The sequence below is a fragment of the Oncorhynchus clarkii genome, chromosome 28 (genome assembly GCF_045791955.1).
Source record: "Oncorhynchus clarkii lewisi isolate Uvic-CL-2024 chromosome 28, UVic_Ocla_1.0, whole genome shotgun sequence".
Lineage (NCBI taxonomy): Eukaryota > Metazoa > Chordata > Actinopteri > Salmoniformes > Salmonidae > Oncorhynchus > Oncorhynchus clarkii.
In genome coordinates this window covers 3,192,128-3,213,892 of record NC_092174.1, presented here as the reverse complement: position 1 = coordinate 3,213,892, position 21,765 = coordinate 3,192,128, and the positions used below count along the sequence as shown (strand labels likewise).

General features: G+C 41.0%; 2 protein-coding genes across 2 annotated transcripts in view; both read right to left on the bottom strand.

Annotated features, from left to right (window-relative positions):
* LOC139386658 (myosin X) overlaps positions 1-21,765 on the bottom strand; it is a 261,409-nt gene that overhangs the window by 51,709 nt on the left and 187,935 nt on the right. Inside the window, exons 15-19 of the mRNA XM_071132429.1 lie at positions 20,777-20,845; positions 16,555-16,637; positions 16,144-16,252; positions 15,645-15,725; positions 2,678-2,802 (exon numbers count right to left, since the gene is read on the bottom strand). Coding sequence (XP_070988530.1) covers positions 2,678-2,802; positions 15,645-15,725; positions 16,144-16,252; positions 16,555-16,637; positions 20,777-20,845 — 467 coding nt within the window. The remainder of the gene's footprint in view (positions 1-2,677; positions 2,803-15,644; positions 15,726-16,143; positions 16,253-16,554; positions 16,638-20,776; positions 20,846-21,765) is intronic.
* The window catches only part of LOC139386660 (RAN binding protein 9), a 371,620-nt gene that overhangs the window by 283,259 nt on the left and 66,596 nt on the right, over positions 1-21,765 (bottom strand). The window lies entirely within an intron of this gene.

The following is a 21,765-nucleotide window of genomic DNA, read 5'->3' as shown; positions in this document are numbered from 1 at the left end:
CCATTTTCATAGTGTATTAAAATCTTTGGATGTAACTCGTAGAAGAACGTACTGTATTGTAAAATAATTGATAGTCAAGTGGAAGGAAGACAGCATACAATCATCTCAGATAGGGCTGTGGCGGTCATGACATTTTGTCAGCCAGTGATTGTCATTCAAATAACTGCTTCACGTTAATTAAGATAAACACATTTAGTATCTCCTGCTTCCAACCATAGCCTACAATCCACTGATGCAGACCTTTGGAACATCTACATTTTAAAAAGTCTAATAAATTAATTTAATACAGCCTACACCATCACAATAAACCCATTATTTATTTTAGGCAGGTCTAAATAAACATTATGATATGAAGAAAATGTTGCATATTTCAGAAGAACAGAATAGCATATTCTGGGGCCTAGGCGCAGCGGTCTAAGGCACTGTATCACAGTGTTGAAGTGTCATTACAGCCGGTGGTTCGATCCCAGGCTGTGTCATTACAGGCCATTACCGGGAGTCCCATAGGGCGGCCCACAATTGGTCCAGCATCATCCGGGTTAGGGGAGGGTTTGGCCGGGGAGAGGGGGGGGGGCTTTACTTAGCTCATCGCGCTCTAGCCCGCCCTTGTGGCGGGCCGGGCGCCTGCAGGCTGCCTAGGGCCGTCAGTGGAACAGTGTTTCCTCTGACATTGGTGCAGTTGGCTTCCGGGTTAAGTGAGCGGGTGTTAAGAAGCACGGATTCCTTAGGACGCATGACTTTATAAACATTATAAACCTGCATCAGGACATCATTAAGCTGCTCCCAAACATTATGAACCTGCATCAGGACATCAATAATCGGCTCCCTAACATTATAAACCTGCACCAGGACATCAATAGGCTGCTCCCTAACATTATAAACCTGCACCAGGACATCAATAGGCTGCTCCCTAACATTATAAACCTGCATCAGGACCAATGATCTGCTCCCTAACATTATAAACCTGCATCAGGACATCAATAAACGGCTCCCAAACATTATAAACCTGCATCAGGACATCAATAAGCTGCTCCCAAACATTATAAACCTGCATCAGGACATCAATAAGCTGCTCCCTAACATTATAAACCTGCATCAGGACATCAATAAGCTGCTACCAAACATAAACCTGCATCAGGTTATCAGGTTATCAGATTATCAGTCAACCTACCAGGGTAGTTACACACAGTACAGGAATGAAATCATCAACATGTATTGATCACATCTTTACTAATGCTGCAGATATTTTCTTGAAAGCAGTATCCAGATGCCTAGGATGTAGTGATCACAATATCTAGGAAAACCAAAGTTCCAAAGTCTGAGCCTAATATAGTGTATAAGAGGTCATACAATACATTTTGTAGTGATTCCTATGTTGTTGACGTAAAGAATATTTGCTGGTCTGTAGTGTGTAATGAGGAGCAACCAGACGCTGCACTTGACACATTTATAAAATGTCTTATTCCAGTTACTAATAAGCATGCACCCATTAATTAAGAAAATTAATGTAAAAACGGTTAAATCCCCTTTGATTGACGAGGAACTAAAAAAGTGCATGGATGAGAGGGATGAGGCAAAAGGAATGGCAAATAAGTCTGGCTGCCAACCGATTGGCAAACGTATTGCAAATTGAGAAATCATGTGGCTAAACTGAAGAAAAAAAAAGAAGAAACTATACTATGAATCAAAGATAAATTATATAAAGAATGATAGTAAAAAGCTTTGGAAAAAAGCGAACTCAGCTCCATCATTCATTGAATCAAATGTATCATTCGTCAAAAAACCCACTGATATTGCCAATTACTTTAATGTTTTATTATTTGTCAAGATTAGCAAATTTAGGCATGACATGCCAGCAGCAAACACTGACACTACACATTCAAGTATATCTGACCAAATAATGATAGACAAGAATTGTAATTTTGAATTCTGTAAAGTGAGTGTGGAAAAGGTGAAAAAAATATTGTTGTCAATCAACAATGACAAGCCACCGGGGTCTGACAACTTGGATGGAAAACTACTGATGATATTGCCACTATTTGCCATATTTTCAATTTAAGTCTACAAGAAAGTGTGTGCCCTCAGGCCTGGAGGGAAGCAAAAGTCATTCTGGTATTTCGCTACACTCACATTAACATCTGCTAACCATGTGTATGTGACAAATAAAATTTGATTTTGATTTGAAGTCATTCCGCTACCCAGGAATAGTAAAGCCCCTTTACTGGCTCAAATAGCCGACCAATCAGCCTGTTACCAACCCTTAGTAAACTTTTGGAAAAAAATGTGTTTGACCAGATACAATGCTATTTCACAGTAGACAAATTGACAGCAGACTTTCAATGATAAAGGGACAATAGAGAGCTGAGTACAGGCCATTAGCACGTTTGGTAGGCTATTAATGACAATCAGAGGCATCAGAGCACAGTTTTGGAGAACCCTAGTAACCGTGACTCAACAGTCATGTGGAATTTGACTGTGGTCATGACTCCTGACTGTCGGTATGGCGGTAATATGGTCACCATAACAGCCCTAGTCTCAGAGTAGGAGTGCTGGTTTAGGATCAGTTTAGCCTTTTAGATAACTTGAATAAGAATAACTGGACAGGGGAGAGCTGATCCTAGATCAGCACTTCTACTATAAAACACTTGAACACATACGGCCCCAGCTCTGTACTCACCTGGTACAGAAGTCTTGGAAAGGCCTCCTGATGGGGAAGCCTGTACGGCGGATCTTTACTGTCTCCAGCATCCCTGAGTATCTGAGCTGGTTCAGCACCACCGTCTGGTCAAACTGCTCAGGCATCTGAGGGCAGGAAAGTGGACGGAAATAAGTAATACTGCGGCAGTTGCTTGGGCACAAAATGGCAGCCACATCACATCACTCAGGCGGGTGCTGTACATACTGTTTTGGTGTGTTCTTTTGATGTTACACATTAGTAGTGCAGCAGATGAGTGGGCACACACTGTGCAGAGGGAAACCTTGTGAACCCAGTCGCTATTAGCTATGTAAATACAACCTAGTATTGACAAATCTGAAATGATTTGGGGCAGTCGTACTTGTGTAACTTTTCCTCGATAAGTCGCTCAATCAGATGACGTGATGCTTGTACAGTGCTTTTTATAACGCCGTTGTCACAGGCAATACATCAGATGTCATTAGGCAACTGGAAAACCAGTGTTCATATTTGTGTGTTAAGAAAATACATACGTTTAGTTTGAGACCACTAGAGACACAGCCCTGACTTCTTAAACAAATGTCATAAATTGAACAAGTTGAGACGACATAACTGATGAGGTCTACAACCATCACACAGCCCCTACTGTAAACCCTCCGTTCATACTCTCATATGATGCATATCTCTCATTCATGAATCTAGGCCCTTTAACACAAAACACGCAGGAGCACACAGGAATATCTGTCATTCACAAATCAAAGCCCTTTCATTTGCTTGGCCATTTAGAGACGTCTCCACCAGCAACAGATACGAAAGGCATTGGGGGAAGGAAGGGGAGTGTGTGAGCGAAAGCCTAGTGGAAGTCATTATGTGGTACCCCTCACCCTTAACCTCAGTGGGCGTAGGGGGGTAGCAATAAGAGAGCGCTTTCATACCTCATGTATTGCCCCTTTTATTTCAATTTCATTGAAAGGGCAGAGATCTAGATAGACCCATTCTGGCCAAGAGAAGAAGTGATCAGATTCACCAATGGACACAGATCACTGGCTGAATGACGCCCTGTAAGAGCAATAGGCTAAGGGAACACCTTATTAGCATAATTGTATTTGCATAATGAGCCTAACTAGCCATCGTTGTGTCACAAAGCCCCGTGTCATAGGAAGCTGCCGTCTGACTCTTTCTTTCTTTTTCTGACTGACTGTCGTTGTCTGGTTTTGACCAACCCGATTGTCTGTATGTCAGATGTGTTACCTCTCTTTGTATATCGCTCTGTCTCTCTTCCATCTCTGTTTTTAATTCTCTGATTTTAAAAAGCAGTTTGTCTGTCAGACAGCTGCCCTCTCTTTCTGTCTCTCTTTTGCTCTCCCGCTCTTTCTCTGTCACTTTCTGACTTTTGAAACATTGCTTGTTTGTCAGAGAGCTGCCTCTGCAGGTCATATCTCTCTTTACCTCTCTCTCCGTGTTGCAAATTCTACTCTAATAAAGTACTCTTTATTTTTCCTCAGTCTGATTTTAAACCCCACAGCTGTCATTTCAGGAAGCCACAGTGGGCTACTCTCTCTGACAGTCAGTATCTATATCTAAACAGATAGTGAGTATGGGCTCGGGGAGAGCAAGAGCTACACCATGTATATGAAACAACTACTGTAGGCCTACGTCATACTCAGAACTTACCTGGTAAAATGTAATAATAAAATAAATAAAATAAATTCTTATAGACCAGAAGACCCACAACCTCTTTACAAAAAAGTGCAGGGTCAGCCCTTTTGCCCGTCAATTAAAGTTACATATTGCACCTTTAAAAATCTAGTATGTGAATGTAAATCTAGATCCAAAATATTGAATTCAAAGTTCCCAAACTTCAATCAATCAATCAATAGGCATGATTACAAACAAGCATCAGCCACGGCCTCTCTCTCTCTCTGAAGGGAACGTGTAGTCTGAGAAAGCAAAACCTTATCTCTTCACTTCAAATGTCTAACTAAAGACCAAGCTGGTCATTCGGTTGGACAAAAGAGGGTGTGTTCAGGTGGTCATGGGGGTTGGGAACTCTGAGGGAAAAGTCAAATATGGACAAGAGAGAGGAGAGAATGCCTCCCCCCTTACAAATCATCATATGTATAGCAACAAAAAGCTGAATTATTAGTATACATACAGTATTATATCAATGATTGTAAATAAAATCAATAAGAGAATCCATCATCTCAGTTGATGAGAATATCAACAGGTATTTTCTCTCTGTAAGTAACCAAAAAATCACATCACATAAGCTGATTATCACGTGTCAAACATTGGTAAAAACTAGGTTTGCAAAAAGCATCACACATATAAATTGTGCATTGTTTAAACTAACAGTGTCCCAAAGAGCAGTGCATTTCAAAGGTTGAGAGACGAATAATAGAGTGAGCTGTGGTGACACATCTGTTTGTTTTTAACCGAAATGTCACATTTTTATCAATCTCCTTATCAATTCATTTTGGTCATGCCGTGAGGAAAATCAATGAACTGCAACAGCACAACAAATACACATCTAATAATGACACATAACAGACAATATCAGAAGAGCCAATCAAATGGTGTGTCCTCACCAAAAATGCTAGCCCTAGATAATGAATGTGATGGCACAACAATCAATAACTATAGCTAGCAAATGCAACAAGAAACCCCTTCGCCATGCCAACACTGAACCGTGCACCTTTTCAGTCTTCCATTTCCACTCCACCACGAAAGCCAATCTTTCAGGTAAAACATACTCCAGTGCCACAAACAAAGCCTAATGCACACTAGCTGAGCGATAACACTTTCCATTTAAACTACATTGCCTCTTACCATGCAATGCAGCGTAGTCTCTCATTCCATCTCTAACAATAAGCCAAGAGTTCCGTATCAAGGCAGAGAGATATAGACAGATGACAGAAGTTCCTAAAAGCTGGGTCTCTCTCTCTCCAACACACACACACAAGAATAAACACAAGCAGAGAATGAACAAAGCCTTTTGCCAGCTCCGCTTCTCTTTATGTGTGTGGGGGCGGTTACCATGGAGATGCGTCCCATGCTGAGGCTAATTTGTATGGGCCACTTGTAGGGACTGTTGGGGAGGGTGGGGAGAAGTGTGTGTGTATTAGTGTGTGTATGTGTGAGTGAAAATTTTTGTGCCTGTGTATGTTCTATGTAAGTGCATATGTGTGTGTGCGTGTCTTTGCCTGGTGTGTGTGTGTGTGTGTGTGTGTGTGTGTGTGTGTGTGTGTGTGTGTGTGTGTGTGTGTGTGTGTGTGTGTGTGTGTGTGTGTGTGTGTGTGTGTGTGCACAGGGGGAAAGGGAATAGTGGACAAAAGCAGTGCACTCTGGAAACACGAGGAGCGGGCATCCGGGAACAAAAGCTGTTCATTTTTAAACATGTTCCAATATCCTCACTAGCATACCCACGCCGAATGAATCAATGTATTGGGCAGGCATTGAACTCATGGAACATTCTATTTTGCAGCGTGACCCAAATGAGTTACCCTCCAGTGCATGCATTGTAACATTGGCTGAAATAGTACTCACACAACCATTTCATGTTTCAAAATGATTTCTTTATCCAGATTAAGGGTGCTGCTATGGAATCCCCTATGGCTCCTAACTATGCTAATTTGTATGTGGGTTACATAGAGAAACAGTCAATTCACTAAGATCTACATGTATATTATGGCGGAGGCGGGCAATGTTCGTTCCCTTGGACTGTAGGTGTTATGCAGTGAAAACTATTTTGAATCTGCTGGGGACTCACATGCTATTAAGTGTACGGTATGACATGTTTGCAGACGTCATGGGGAAAGGTCAGATGGACACCTTCATGTGTGAAAAATGTATTGAACTCGATGCAGCTAAAGAAAGGATTATTGAACGGAATAAGGCTTGAACTGAATAAGGATTCTTAGAGTCTATCGGCATCTTTAAATGCTTCCTATCAAAACATCCAAGAGGATTATAATGTGACCTTCCTGGGATATGATCAATTTCCGCCATTGTACCCCTCTACTAGTTTGAACCAGATTTATGGCTGCTCATTGTTCAACTCCAGTTGAGTGTGAATTGATGTGTGTCGGAACCAGGAAGAAGGAGAATCGTTCCCGGCGCGTTCCCGGCGCGCCTGCTTTGTTACCCCGCGTACAGACTTAAGACTCAAATTGCTTTGAGCCCCTGTCCCGTCTGTCTTCTACCGGGGACGTAGATGTTCCTTCCATGGCTGTGAAAGCTACTGTCCTAGTGAATCAACTGCCTGGACCCCTGTGGCCCCCCTCCCCTGGGCCGTGCTCTCTGTCTCAGAGCTCTGTCCCTCTGGTTGTTGCAGGCCTGCACACAGCCGGCGGTTCAGCGGCCCTCCCCTGGGCCGTGCTCTCTGTCTCAGAGCTCTGTCCCTCTGGCTGTTGCAGGCCTGCACACAGCCGGCGGTTCAGCGGCCCTCCCCTGGGCCGTGCTCTCTGTCTCAGAGCTCTGTCCCTCTGGCTGTTGCAGGCCTGCACACAGCCGGCGGTTCAGCGGCCCTCCCCTGGGCCATGCTCTCTGTCTCAGAGCTCTGTCCCTCTGGTTGTTGCAGGCCTGCACACAGCCGGCGGTTCAGCGGCCCTCCTCTGGGGTAGTTATGTGGCTCTGGCTTCGCAGTCTGCTACGAGGCCGGAACATTCCGGCCGATTATGATAGTTCGATGGTGCACATATATCTGTACCTGGGGCAAAGACTGTTTTCCTGGGGCAAAAGTTCAGGATATCACCAGGTTGCTTCCTGATGCTGTGCGTCAGTCACCGGGTGCTGACACTGTTATAGTTAATGTGGGGTTGAAAGACATTAAGTTGGCTAGATCAGAGCAGCTTCAAAAAATATTTTATAGACCTTGTTAACAAGCTGAAAGACTTAAAGAAGTGTCCGTTCACCTCTGTCCCTCTTCCTCTGCTTGGTCATAGAAGTGGCAGATTCAGTAGACTGCTAGTACTCCTTGACTGGCTGAAAGTCTACTGTCTATACGCAGGCATTACTTTTATTGACAATTTTGATACATTTCAGGGATGATGGAATTCACCCAAATCACCTTGGCGCGTGCGTGAACACTATCTAATCAGTACAAGGCAGCTCTAAGAAATGGACTCTTAAGGTCTTTTACTAGTCCTGCTATGGCTAGAAAGGAGGGTACTGCCATTAGCACTTTTACTTATTTGCATTGTAAAATGAAGCCGCTGCTGTCTCAGGTAATCCCTACTATAATTACGTCTCAACGCCCCCAGAAAACAGCGATAGATAAGCGACATGTAGGGCGGATTGAGGTCAATTTCAACAATTACATTTTCATTGCTATGCAGCCTTTTGTTATGAATAATAGGTTGGCAGTTAATGATCTGGCTTTTATTGACACTGCAGGTGATTTCAAAGCCAAAAATAGTTTGAAATGCATACACCTAAAGGTGGTGGTGTTGCTATCTATACAAAAAGTCACATTTCTGTGTCTCTTTTAAAGGCTACTTCTAGTCCTAAACTATTTTAATTTCTAGTTTAAATCTTCAACTAGGTTCTAATTCTAAAGTAACTCATCTACTGATCTCCCTCCACTAAGAAATGGTTGTTAAGTAGTCTCACTGATTTAATAGCTTATTTTTTTACTTCAAAAATGTTTGTCAAAAGTGACTTTAACCTGTCCTGGGGAAACCAAGACTGTTTAAAGGATTTTTGTAATAACCTAAATCTCACTCAGTTGATTACCAAGCCCACACGTCCAAATCTGAGGGATCCTACTAAATAAACATGAATTGACCTTATGTTTACAACCCCCCTGAGAAATGTGTGGCTAATGGTGTTTTCTCATAGGAAATTAGTGGTCACTGTCCTATTGTTCGTATTATAGATGTTAGGACTGATAAGGCAATACAACTACTGCCCACTCAACTACTGACCACAACTACTGACCACAACCTCACAACTTCTGACCACAACTCCACAATTGCTGACCACATCTAGTGACCACAACCACACAACTTCTGACCATAACCACACAAATAGTGACCATAACATCACAACTTCTGAACACAACTACTGACTAAAACTATTGACCACAACTACTGACTTCAACCCCACAACTTCTGACCACAACCACAAAACTACTGGCCTACAACTTTTGAAAACATAACTACTGACCACAACCACACAACTTTAGACCACAACCACACAACTGCTGACCACAGCTAGTTACTACAACCACACAATTACTGACTACAAACATACAACTTCTGACCACACAACTACTGACCACACATGTAAATAACCATAGCTACTGACCACCACAATTACTGACCACAACTACCTGGACACAACTACTGACCAGCACCACACAACTACTGACCACAAACACACAACTTCTAACCACAACCACACAACTTCATAACACACAACTCCTGACCACAACCACACAACTACAGAGCACAACCACACAACTACTGGCTACAACTACTGACCACAACTACTAAACCACAACTACTGACCACAATTACTGACCACAAACATATACAGTGCCTTGCGAAAGTATTCGGCCCCCTTGAACTTTGCGACCTTTTGCCACATTTCAGGCTTCAAACATAAAGATATAAAACTGTATTTTTTTGTGAAGAATCAACAACAAGTGGGACACAATCATGAAGTGGAACGACATTTATTGGATATTTCAAACTTTTTTAACAAATCAAAAACTGAAAAATTGGGCGTGCAAAATTATTCAGCCCCCTTAAGTTAAAACTTTGTAGCGCCACCTTTTGCTGCGATTACAGCTGTAAGTCGCTTGGGGTATGTCTCTATCAGTTTTGCACATCGAGAGACTGACATTTTTTCCCATTCCTCCTTGCAAAACAGCTCGAGCTCAGTGAGGTTGGATGGAGAGCATTTGTGAACAGCAGTTTTCAGTTCTTTCCACAGATTCTCGATTGGATTCAGGTCTGGACTTTGACTTGGCCATTCTAACACCTGGATATGTTTATTTTTGAACCATTCCATTGTAGATTTTGCTTTATGTTTTGGATCATTGTCTTGTTGGAAGACAAATCTCCGTCCCAGTCTCAGGTCTTTTGCAGACTCCATCAGGTTTTCTTCCAGAATGGTCCTGTATTTGGCTCCATCCATCTTCCCATCAATTTTAACCATCTTCCCTGTCCCTGCTGAAGAAAAGCAGACCCAAACCATGATGCTGCCACCACCATGTTTGACAGTGGGGATGGTGTGTTCAGGGTGATGAGCTGTGTTGCTTTTACGCCAAACATAACGTCTTGCATTGTTGCCAAAAAGTTAAATTTTGGTTTCATCTGACCAGAGCACCTTCTTCCACATGTTTGGTGTGTCTCCCAGGTGGCTTGTGGCAAACTTTAAACAACACTTTTTATGGATATCTTTAAGAAATGGCTTTCTTCTTGCCACTCTTCCATAAAGGCCAGATTTGTGCAATATACGACTGATTGTTGTCCTATGGACAGAGTCTCCCACCTCAGCTGTAGATCTCTGCAGTTCATCCAGAGTGATCATGGGCCTCTTGGCTGCATCTCTGATCAGTCTTCTCCTTGTATGAGCTGAAAGTTTAGAGGGACGGCCAGGTCTTGGTAGATTTGCAGTGGTCTGATACTCCTTCCATTTCAATATTATCACTTGCACAGTGCTCATTGGGATGTTTAAAGCTTGGGAAATCTTTTTGTATCCAAATCCGGCTTTAAACTTCTTCACAACAGTATCTCGGACCTGCCTGGTGTGCTCCTTGTTCTTCATGATGCTCTCTGTGCTTTTAACGGACCTCTGAGACTATCACAGTGCAGGTGCATTTATACGGAGACTTGATTACACACAGGTACAGGTGGATTGTATTTATCATCATTAGTCATTTAGGTCAACATTGGATCATTCAGAGATCCTCACTGAACTTCTGGAGAGAGTTTGCTGCACTGAAAGTAAAGGGGCTAAATAATTTTGCACGCCCAATTTTTCATTTTTTTTTGTTAAAAAAGTTTGAAATATCCAATAAATGTCGTTCCACTTCATGATTGTGTCCCACTTGTTGTTGATTCTTCACAAAAAAATACAGTTTTATATCGTTATGTTTGAAGCCTGAAATGTGGCAAAAGGTCGCAAAGTTCAAGGGGGCCGAATACTTTCGCAAGGCACTGTATCTGCCGACCACAACAGCACAATCACTGACCCAAGTTACTGACTATAACCACAAAACTTATAACCAGAACTGCTGACCATAACCACACAATGGCTGACCACAATTAATGATGACAACCACTAAAATACTGACCACAACCACACAACTACTGACCACAACTACTGACCACAACCATACAATTTTTGACCATAACCACACAATGGCTGACCACAATTAATGATGACAACCACAAAAATACTGACCACAACCACACAACTACTGACCACAACCACACAACTACTGACAACAAGAACACAACTACAGACCATAAAACTGACCACCCCAACTGACTCGACTACTGAACAACTCCTGACCACAACTACTGACCAAAACAGCACAACTACAGAACACATATACAGCATCGGTGGGACCCTCGTGGGACGGTTGAGCTAACGTAGGCTAATATGATTAGCATGAGGTTATAAGTAACAAGAACATTTCAATTAGGCACATTAGGCACATTTGGGCAGTCTTGATATCAAATGTTGAACAGAAATGCAATGGTTCATTGGATCAGTCTAAAACTTTGCACATACACCGCTGCCATCTAGTAGCCAAAATCTGAGCTGGAATAATTACATTATGGTCTTTCTCTTGCATTTCAAAGATGACGGTACAAAAAAAAGAAAAAAATGTCTTTTAATTATCTTTTAGCAGATGTAATGTATTCTACTACAGTAATTTAACATTTCCACAAACTTCAGTGTTTCCTTTCAAATGGTATCGAGAATATGCATATCTCTGCTTCAGGTCTTGAGCTACAGGCAGTTAGATTTGGGTATGTCATTTTAGGCGAAAATTTTAAAAAATTGTCCGATCCCCCATTCTAAATCTTTGACACACACTACCATTCAAAAGTTTGCGGTCACTTAGATATTTCCTTGTTTTTGAAAGAAAAGCAATTTTTTTGTCCATTAAAATAACATCAAATTGATCAGAAATACAGTTTAGACATTGTTAATGACTATTGTAGCTGGAAACGGCAGATTTTTAATGGAATATCTATATATTGTGGTTCCTCCTTTAAAAGTTGCGTCATACTGCGGCACACCTTGCGTGCTGCCGCAGCATTCTGTGGCACGTCATTTAATTCTCAGACATTTCTTCTGTTACTGCAAGTAATTGCTAGTTTGACCACAAGACGGCATCTTTGAGAAGCTTTTGATAATAACATAGTATATGGGATTGATTTTAAGAAATTTGGCTTAATTAGATTAATATTAAGGTGTTTCCATTCAGAGAAAAACGACAAACGAAACCCTAAGGGTTTCCGTTAGGATGGAATGGAAAATATGGCGCTGTACGTGATTGTCGGGAGTAGGCTACAGGATTGGAGGATTCTAAATTGTTTGCCTTCATTAATTAAACAACTTTGTGTAAATCAGTGATATTTATTCCCATAGTAATTCATTATGGATCCATAAGTAAATAACATCTGCATTTTGAAAGAGTATTTTTTATCTTTATTTTATTAACGAAATGTTTGTCTATTAGGCTACTGTGCAGTTTCCGTTAGGATGGAAAATAAAATATGGCTCTGTGCAATGTGACGCTCATCAATTCATGGCATTGTAAGATTGTCAGTTCGTAAATTCAGACTATTTCGCTCTGGACGTGCGGGACAAGGAGTAGGGTTGATTTGAGCGTTCTGGCCTTACAACGGTAGTCAAGCACCCAAGCTAACGTTGGCTAGTTACCTCCAGACACAAATGAGACCACTCTGACCATTTTACCCGTCCTAGCAGAACTGGTAAAGTAGTTGTTGTGTTAACCAGAGCGTTGGTGACTGTAAATGTGCTGCTGGAAACAATTTAACTACGCTTTTTTTCCGACGTTTACTGACACCGGCCATATTCAACGGGTGTTGAGCGCTTGTAAAGTAATTATTCTGCGCTCTGGTACACTCAGACGAGAGTGCTCTGTAATCCGTGTAGATTGTAGGCTGGACACACAACATTTTTAACAACGTTATTTTCTGATAAAAACTAGTTCATTGCATCCGCCGTGGAGCCCAGTTTCATAATATGACCATATGTCCCAGATGCTTGCTGTCTTTCTGAAGTGATGTGACATTTGTTTTTGTGCATAATGCCTTATTTTAGTGCATTTTTCACCCTGCCAGCTCCTATTAGTTCTACTGAGCACAGTGGCACAAACTTGCCTTCCAAACATTCTATTCCCAGCTTATTGCTCAACGTCACAATGCCTGCTTCACAATTGTTGGCAATGAGACCTGCTCACGTTGTTTTATAGTTCAAAGGTAAACATCAAAAATAATATTGGAACTGTACAGTCTTCCCATTGTTTCCTATGGAGGAAATATAGGCATGTCTGTGTATATTTAGATTTTTTTTCAAGTCGGATGACATTTTAATCATGAGAATCTCCTCTTTCTAATTATGTAAGCCTGGGCAGCTAGCTCAGTTGTCATCAAATGCTAGCCCCAAAACCCTTGGAATGCTGAGCTCCCCACATTGTTTTCCTATGGAGAATTAATATAGAATTAATGATTAGTTTCACAGTGCTATCTGACAAAGGTATTGATGTGAGTTTTTGTTCCTCTGGCTCCCCACACATTGTTTACACCATATCAATTGGGTGCCAGTAATTTCAAAGTCTCTGCAATAGTGTGTGGTTTCTTGGCGTTCTCTCAACCAGCTTCATGAGGTAGTCACCTGGAATGCTTTTCAATTAACAGGTGTGCCTTGTTAAAAGTTAATTTGTGGAATTCCTTTTCTTCTTAATGCGTTTGTGCCAATCAGTTGTGTTGTGACAAGGTAGGGGTGGTATACAGAATATAGCCTTAATTGGTAAAAGACCAAGTCCATTTTATGGCAAGAACAGCTCATATAAGCAAAGAGAAATGACAGTCCATCATTACTTTAAGACATGAAGGTCAGTGAATCCAGAACATTTCAAGAACTTTGAAAGTTTCTTCAAGTGCTGTCGCAAAAACCCTTGAGCACTATGATGAAACTGGCTCTCATGAGGACCGCCACAGGAAAGGAAGACCCAGAGTTATCTCTGCTGCAGAGGATAAGTTCATTAGAGTTAACTGCACCTCAGATTGCTGCCCAAATAAATGCTTCACAGAGTTCAAGTAACAGACACATCTCAAAATCAACTATTCAGAGGAAACTGCGTGAATCAGGACTTCATGGTAGAATTGCTGCAAATAAACTATTACTAAAGGACACCAATAAGGAGAATTGACTTGGGCCAAGAAACATGAGCAATGGACATTAGACCGTTGGAGTCCAAATTTGAGATTGGATTCCAACTGCAGTGTCTTTGTTAGAAGCAGAGTAGGTGAACGGATGATCTCCACATGTGTGGTTCCCACGGTGAAGTATGGAGGAGGTGGTGTGATGGTGTGGGGGTGCTTTGCTGGCGACACTGTAGGTGGTATATTTAGAATTCAAGGCATACTTAAGCAGCATGGCTGTCACAGCATTCTGCAGCGATATGCCATCCCATCTGGTTTGCGCTTAGTGGGACTATCATTAGTTTTTCAACAGGACAATGACCCAAAACACACCTCCAGGCTGTGTAAGGGCTATTTGACCATGGAGAGTGATGGAGTGCTGCATCAAATGACCTGGCCTCCAAAATCAACCGACCTCAAACCAATTGAGATGGTTTGGGATGAGTTGGAACGCAGAGTGAAGGAAAAGCAGCCAATAAGTGTTCAGCATATGTGGGAACTCCTTCAAGACTATTGGAAAAGCATTCCTCATGAAGCTGGTTGAGAGAATGCCAAGAGTGTGAAAAGCTGTCATCAAGGCAAAGGGTGGCTACTTTGAAGAATCTAAAATATTAAATATTTGTTTAACACTTTTTTGGTTACTGCATGATTCCATATGTGTTATTTCATACTTATGATGTCTTCACTATCATTATACAATGTAGAAAACAGTAAAAAAAAATAAAAAATAAAATAAAATAAAAAACCTTTGAATGAGTACGTGTGTCCAAACTTTTGACTGGTACTGTATATAGTATAATAACAATATTGTATACTATAGCGATACAATATACTACATTGTTTGTTTGTTCGTTCATTGGTTAATTCACAATCAGTCACAAATAGAGAATGTAGTTGTCATTGAAACAATGGGCCACAGTCAATTGCTCCCCGCAGCAACACAATGTATCAATGAATGTATCAGGACTAATGAAAGAACCAATAAGTACTTCATTGATCAGTTGACTAATTGACAACTAATCGGTCCAAATGTACCCCTTGTCCTTGGCCCTTTGATGTTTGCAGATATGTAATGTGTGGGTAAGTATTGGTGGGACTTCCATATTGCTTAAACCTTATAGATCTATAAAGGGTTAGGGAGAACATGTAGACCAGCTGAACCATTTGTTTCCACTGCCTCCTTCTTTCCTTTCCTCCTTTCCTTCCGTATCATGCTGAACATGTTTTAATCTTTGACAGGGGCCACCGACTCAGTTTGACTCCTCATTCTGGGCTCAGGCTGTATTTCATGTGTGTACATTAACCAAGCCTTGCAAATTCCCTAGAGATCATAGGGCAGCAAAGGGCCGAACTCCCATTTTATTGCTATAGTGTGTTAGTGTGTGTGTGGTCAGGGAAGAGGAGTGTTGCCTTTTTAGACACAGTCAATGATTGGATTCCCACACGTTAAAAAAATATGGATTTTTCCTTTATTCATTGATGGCCTTGCCCTATGTTAAAAGATTGTATTCAAGGAAGAGGAGTATAACGTAAAGTTTATATATGTAGGAGCTTACCTTGTGAGTGTTCGGCTTGATGCATCGCACAAAAAAGGGGTTCGAAGTACTGAGGTTGGCCATCAGTGAGTGCAAGGAATTCTGGGTAAAAAATATATTAAATGTTAGCTAACTCTGACACTGTTACACTTCAGTATTGTTAGGGCTGCTGATTATTATGCACTTTCCATGTTCATGATATAAAGGCAAATACAAACAAGGGACAAGGGTCAATTAAATGGTCACTGCATTATGTACAGAACAAAAATATAAACGCAAAGTGTTGGTCCCATTTTTCATGCGCTGAAATAAAAGATCCCACTTTTTTGGTTACTACATGATTCCATATATGTTATTTCATAGTTCTGACATCTTCACTATTATTCTACAATGTAGAAAATAGTAAAAAAATAAAGAAAAACCCTTGAATGAGTAGGTGTGTCCAAACTTTTGACTGGTACTGTGTACAGTCCCTCGACTGGTTAGTGCAGATAAATGTAAGACAATTATCGTCACTGACCTTAAACTGGGAACTGACAGTGGGTCTCCTGTGCTTGGAGCTGCATTTGAGGGTGTCCTGCTTGTTACGGCTCGAGACGTGCTCAAAGAGGTCGTACACAAAGTCCAACCTGATGCACATGCACACACGCGCGCACACACGCACACACACAGAATAAGTGTTACAATGTGCACGTTTGAATAACCAACTTTACCCAGCTCTGCATGACCCTCAATTATAAATAAAACCCCTATTCAATTAATTCAAAACAGTAGTGCAGAATGTATGAATTGTTCACTTACAGATGGTTTCATCTCAAATAGCACCCTATTTCATATATAGAGTACTACTTTTAGGCTATGGTCAAAATGTCTGCACTGCATAGGGAATAGGGCGCAATTCGAGATTGAACATTATAGAATTGCCGCTTACCTGCTCTCTCTAAGCAGGTTGAGGATGTCATCCCTGAAAGTGTCTCGATTCTTCTCCAGAATGCCCCTCACGTCATACACCACCTAGAGCACACCAACTACTTTAATGATTTTGTTCGTCGGCAACATTAGCAAACTTAGCCGTGACATGCAAGCAAAAAAATGCAGACACTACACATCCAAGTATAAATGACCAAATTATTATGAAAGAAATGCATTCCAATTTTGATTAATTATTGTTGACTATCAACAATGACAAGCCACCGGGGTCTGACAACTTGGATGGAAAATTACTGAGGAAAATAGAGGACGATATTGCCACTTTGCCATATCTTCAATCTAAACCTACAAGAAAGTGTGTGGAGGGAAGCAAAAGTCAGTCCACTACCCAAAAACAGAAAAGCCCCCTTTACTTGCTAAAAAAAAAATATAGGACACACACTCTGCACACACTTATTTGTTATGATAAGTGTTATTAAATATGTAATGTCATATTTTCAATTGTATACAACTGACTTAATGTTGCTGGACCTAGGGTTGCAAAGGGTCGGTAACTTTCCATGGGAAGTTAAGCCCGGGAATTTAGGGAATTTTGCTTAAATTAATCTAAAAAGTTAGCTGACAACAGTGAACCTTTTTTTCTGTGATTCACATAAGGCAATTCTAGGTCTTGTGGCATATTTTGGTTAAACTATCCCCAATTCAATGGATTTGCAACCCTCTGCATGCACAGTGCATTCTTCCATCACATGTACAGCTGATTCTCAAGATCTTGCACACTAACGAGATGGTATTGAGCCCACACTACTACACTGTCTGAGCCAAGGACTACATGCTTTCTGTTAAATTTTGATTACAATACTGGGTGGGGTGAATATATTTTATAGAACATACATATTTTTTTGTTGTTGTGTTAACTAGTAAATAGTAGCCTAAAACAAAGTGTGTTTAAATCATTTATAACATGTTAACAATTTCTGCTTGTTAGTTTTTGTTACCATGTAGGTTTTTAGCTTGCTTGAGCCTGCTAACTGAGTGTTAATTCACCTATTTCCATACATGTTTAATTTTAAAACATTTTATCTTACAAAGGAGTTGTTTAATCTAACTGCTTAACTATTTATCTGTACATGGAGTTTTTGGGGTTAAAAAAATAAAACATTCTAATCTTTACAGGAAAATGCCACGGGCACTATCTGATGTGTGGAGACATTTCACTGCAGATAATGTAGAAGGAAAAGCTGTGTACATTTGAAAATACTGTGCCAAATCATATGTGAAGAATGAAATAAAGATGCAGAATCATCTGGCCAAGTACATAAAGTTCCCTCAGCGCTCATAAGCAACCTTTGACAAAAGTCCCTCTACTTCTACTCGAGGTGAAAATGATTAATCAGACACCTTATCGATAGCAACAGCTCATGGTCCTCCTGGAATCAGACGTTTGACTCAATGGAGGAACGTAGTCACAGAAATGCTGATGAATGTCTTGCTCGAGCTGTGTATGCAGCTGGTTCATCTCTGATCCTCACAGGCAATGTGTATTGGAAGAGATTTCTGAATGTTCATCTCCCAGCCTACACCCCTCCAACCAGACATGCTTTATCTACATATTTGCTGGATGCAGAGTTCAACAGAGTTCAAGTGAAGGTCAAGTAAATCATAGAGAAAGCAGACTGTATTGCAATCATCTCTGATAGGTGGTCAAATGTTTGTGGGCAAGGAATAATTAACTACATCATCTCCACCACTCAGCCAGTATTCTACAAGAGCACAGACACAAGGGACAACAGACACACCAGTCTCTACATTGCAGATGAGCTGAAGGCAGTCATCAATGACCTTGGACCAGAGAAGGTATTTGCACTGGTGACAGACAATGTGGCGAACATGAAGGCTGCTTGGTCTAAAGTGGAGGAGTCCTACCCTCACATCACACCCATTGGCTGTGCTGCTCATGCATTTAATCTTCTCCTCAAGGACATCATTGCACTGAAAACAATGGATACACTCTACAAGAGAACCAAGGAGATGGTTAGGTATGTGAAGGGTCACCAAGATATAGGAGCAATCTACCTCACCAAGCAAAGTGAGAAGAATAAGAGCACCACATTGAAGCTGCCCAACAACACCCGTTGGGGTGGTGTTGTTATCATGTTTGACAGTCTTCTGGAGGGGAAAGAGTCTCTCCAAGAAATGGCCATATCACAGTCTGATGATATGGACAGCCCCATCAAGAGGATCCTCCTGGATGATATATTTTGGGAGAGAGTGGTAAGCAGCCTGAAATTCCTGAAACCTATAGCAGTAGCCATTGCACGGATTGAGGGAGACCATGCCATCCTATCTGATGTTCAGACTCTGCTTGCAGATGTAAGAGAAGAAATCCGTACTGCCCTGCCCACTTCACTGTTGCTCCAAGCAGAGGAAACTGCAGTTCTGAAATAAATCAAAAAGCGTGAAGACTTCTGCCTGAAGCCCATACACACCGCACCGTACATGTTGGACCCCAAATATGCTGGCAAGAGCATCCTGTCTGGTGCAGAGATCAACAAGGCCTATGGTGTCATAACTACCGTGTCTCACCACTTTGGCCTGAATGAGGGCAAGGTTCTTGGCAGTCTGGCGAAGTACACTTCCAAGCAAGGGCTTTGGGATGGAGATGAAATATGGCAGTCGTGCCAACATATCTCATCAGCCACCTGGTGGAAAGGACTTTGTGGATCTGAGGCTCTTTCCCCTGTTGCCTCCATCATCCTCCAATTCCCACCAACATCAGCTGCCTCAGAGCGCAACTGGTCCTTGTTTGGAAACACACACACCAAAGCACACAACAGGCTGACCAATACAAGGGTTGAAAAATAGGTCGCCATCTGGGCAAATTTGAGGCTTTTTGAGCCTGACAATGAGCTACCCTCAACAAGGTTGGAAATTGACAGTGAAGATGAGGCCTCAGAGTCTGACGTTCAAGAAGTGGACATTGAGGAGGTCCAGGGAGAAGAAGACATGGAAGCCTGACAGGAAGACAACCAAAGCTGTAGTTTCGAGACTCATTTTACAGAAGAATCATTCAATATTCCCTTTCTTTTGTTGTTCAGTGAAATCATCCAATGTGAAGAGTCAACTCATTTAATTACAGTTAAATTCGTATCTAAATTGTTTAAAAACCATTATATAGCAAGGATTTAATCATTGCAATTATGTCTACTTATGATAAGGTAAAAGGTTTCTGTTTCTGTCTCCATGTCACGCCTGACCTTAGAGAGCCGTTTTATTTCTCTATTTGGTTAGGTCAGGGTTTGATGTGGGGTGGGCATTCTATATTCTATTTTCTATGTTTTGTATTTCATTGTTTTGGCCGGGTATGGTTCTCAATCAGGGACAGCTGTCTATCGTTGTCTCTGATTGGGAACCATACTTAGGCAGCCCTTTTTCCCACCTGTGATTGTGTGTAGTTAACTTTGTTTGTGGCACATAGCCCTGAAGCGTGCGTCACGGTTGTTTTTGTATTGTTTATTGTTTTTGTCGGCGTCACCATCATCCTAATAAAAAGGAATATGTACGCTCACCACGACGCGCTTTGGTCTACTTCTTTCAACGGCTGTGACACTCCATATGATATGGTAAATATATCCAATGCAAAAAACATCAACATTTAAATGGTATTAAAATTAATTTGCATATATTCCCGTTAATTCCCATATATTCCCATGGAAAGTTTCCACTTCTGAATATTCCCCAAAATGTGCAACCCTAGCTGGACCCCAGGAAGAGGACCTGCTGCCTTGTGAGCAGCTAATGGGGATCCTTAATAAATAAAAATACACCACCAGAGGGCAGCAAATAACGGTGAGACGAATGCAACATTCAATAGCACACACATTTGTCTACTAACTACAGTACGTGTTGCTTGCCAGAGCTGCTGTCTGCTTTGCAAATGCTGTCCTGTTGTGTCTAACGTGCTCCTGTGTCATGGTAACACTTTAAAGCTAAAGGTATGATGCTATATAACATGGTATTAGCCTGTAGTCCTATCCTGGGGCTAATAAGATGGTATGTTTCTCTATGTGTCCGAATTGAAACTCAAAACGCACTGTATTTAGCGAGGATCCTTATGAGATGACGATAAGCTCCTGACAAGTCTTAAAATGCATTGTACAGGCATCATATTGCATTATACCTGCGGTTTTAACTAAAGTGTTACAGACAGGAACAACTCTTACCTCGCCTGCATAGTGTCTCACTCCAAAGTTGTGCACAGCAACGCGTGGTTTCACATAAAATTGGTTTTTCTGTAACATGAGAAAAGATTTGCGTTAGCATTATCGGCTATTCACCACATAATGCTATTAGCCACACCATGCAATTGAGCCAACATTATTTAGAATATGACAATTGTGTGGATAACATCTCCTACAATGAAGGATCAATGAAATAGACAAGAATTGAATGAATTCCCATATTTTTCTTTATCATAATTTCAGACTCAGAAACAAAGTCTAAGAGATCTGCACGCCTATATACTATATTAGCTATATTGTTACGTACAGTAAGTGGGATGAAAAGGTAGTTGAATCAATGAAATCTAAATAAGCAATATTATTATATATTATTATTCCATTTCAGGACAAGAAACTGAAGCTATTATGCCAAAAATGTACCCTTTCAAAATCCTTTAAGCATTCTGGATATCTCAAAATATCATAAAACTCATTCATTATATCCAGGGTTGGGGAGTAACAGTAATCTGTTACATTGCAAAAAAAGCGGTAACTGTAATCTGTTACGTTACCAGCAAAAATATTGTAATCAGATTACAGATATCAGATTACTTTTAAATTCAGAAAGGACGTTTGCGAAAAAAAATCTTTCACACTTCTCTGTTCTCAATGACATTCACATCAGCATTGAAAAAAGGCACAAGTTTAAGTTTGTTCCACCTGAGCGAGCCTGACCACAAGTCAGAGACCACTATGATGACACACCAAATGTGTTTGATCGATCGTGGGAAAAGGCTTTTGTAGGCTACAATCCAAGGTCCTTTGGAATTACCTGGATTTCTGGATAAATTGGTCATAAAATTTGATCTGACCTTCATCTAAGTCACAACAATAGACAAACAGTCTGCTTAAACTAATAACACACAAACAATTATATGTTTAATGTCTTTATTGAACACACCATGTAAACATACACAGTCTATCTAGGGTAG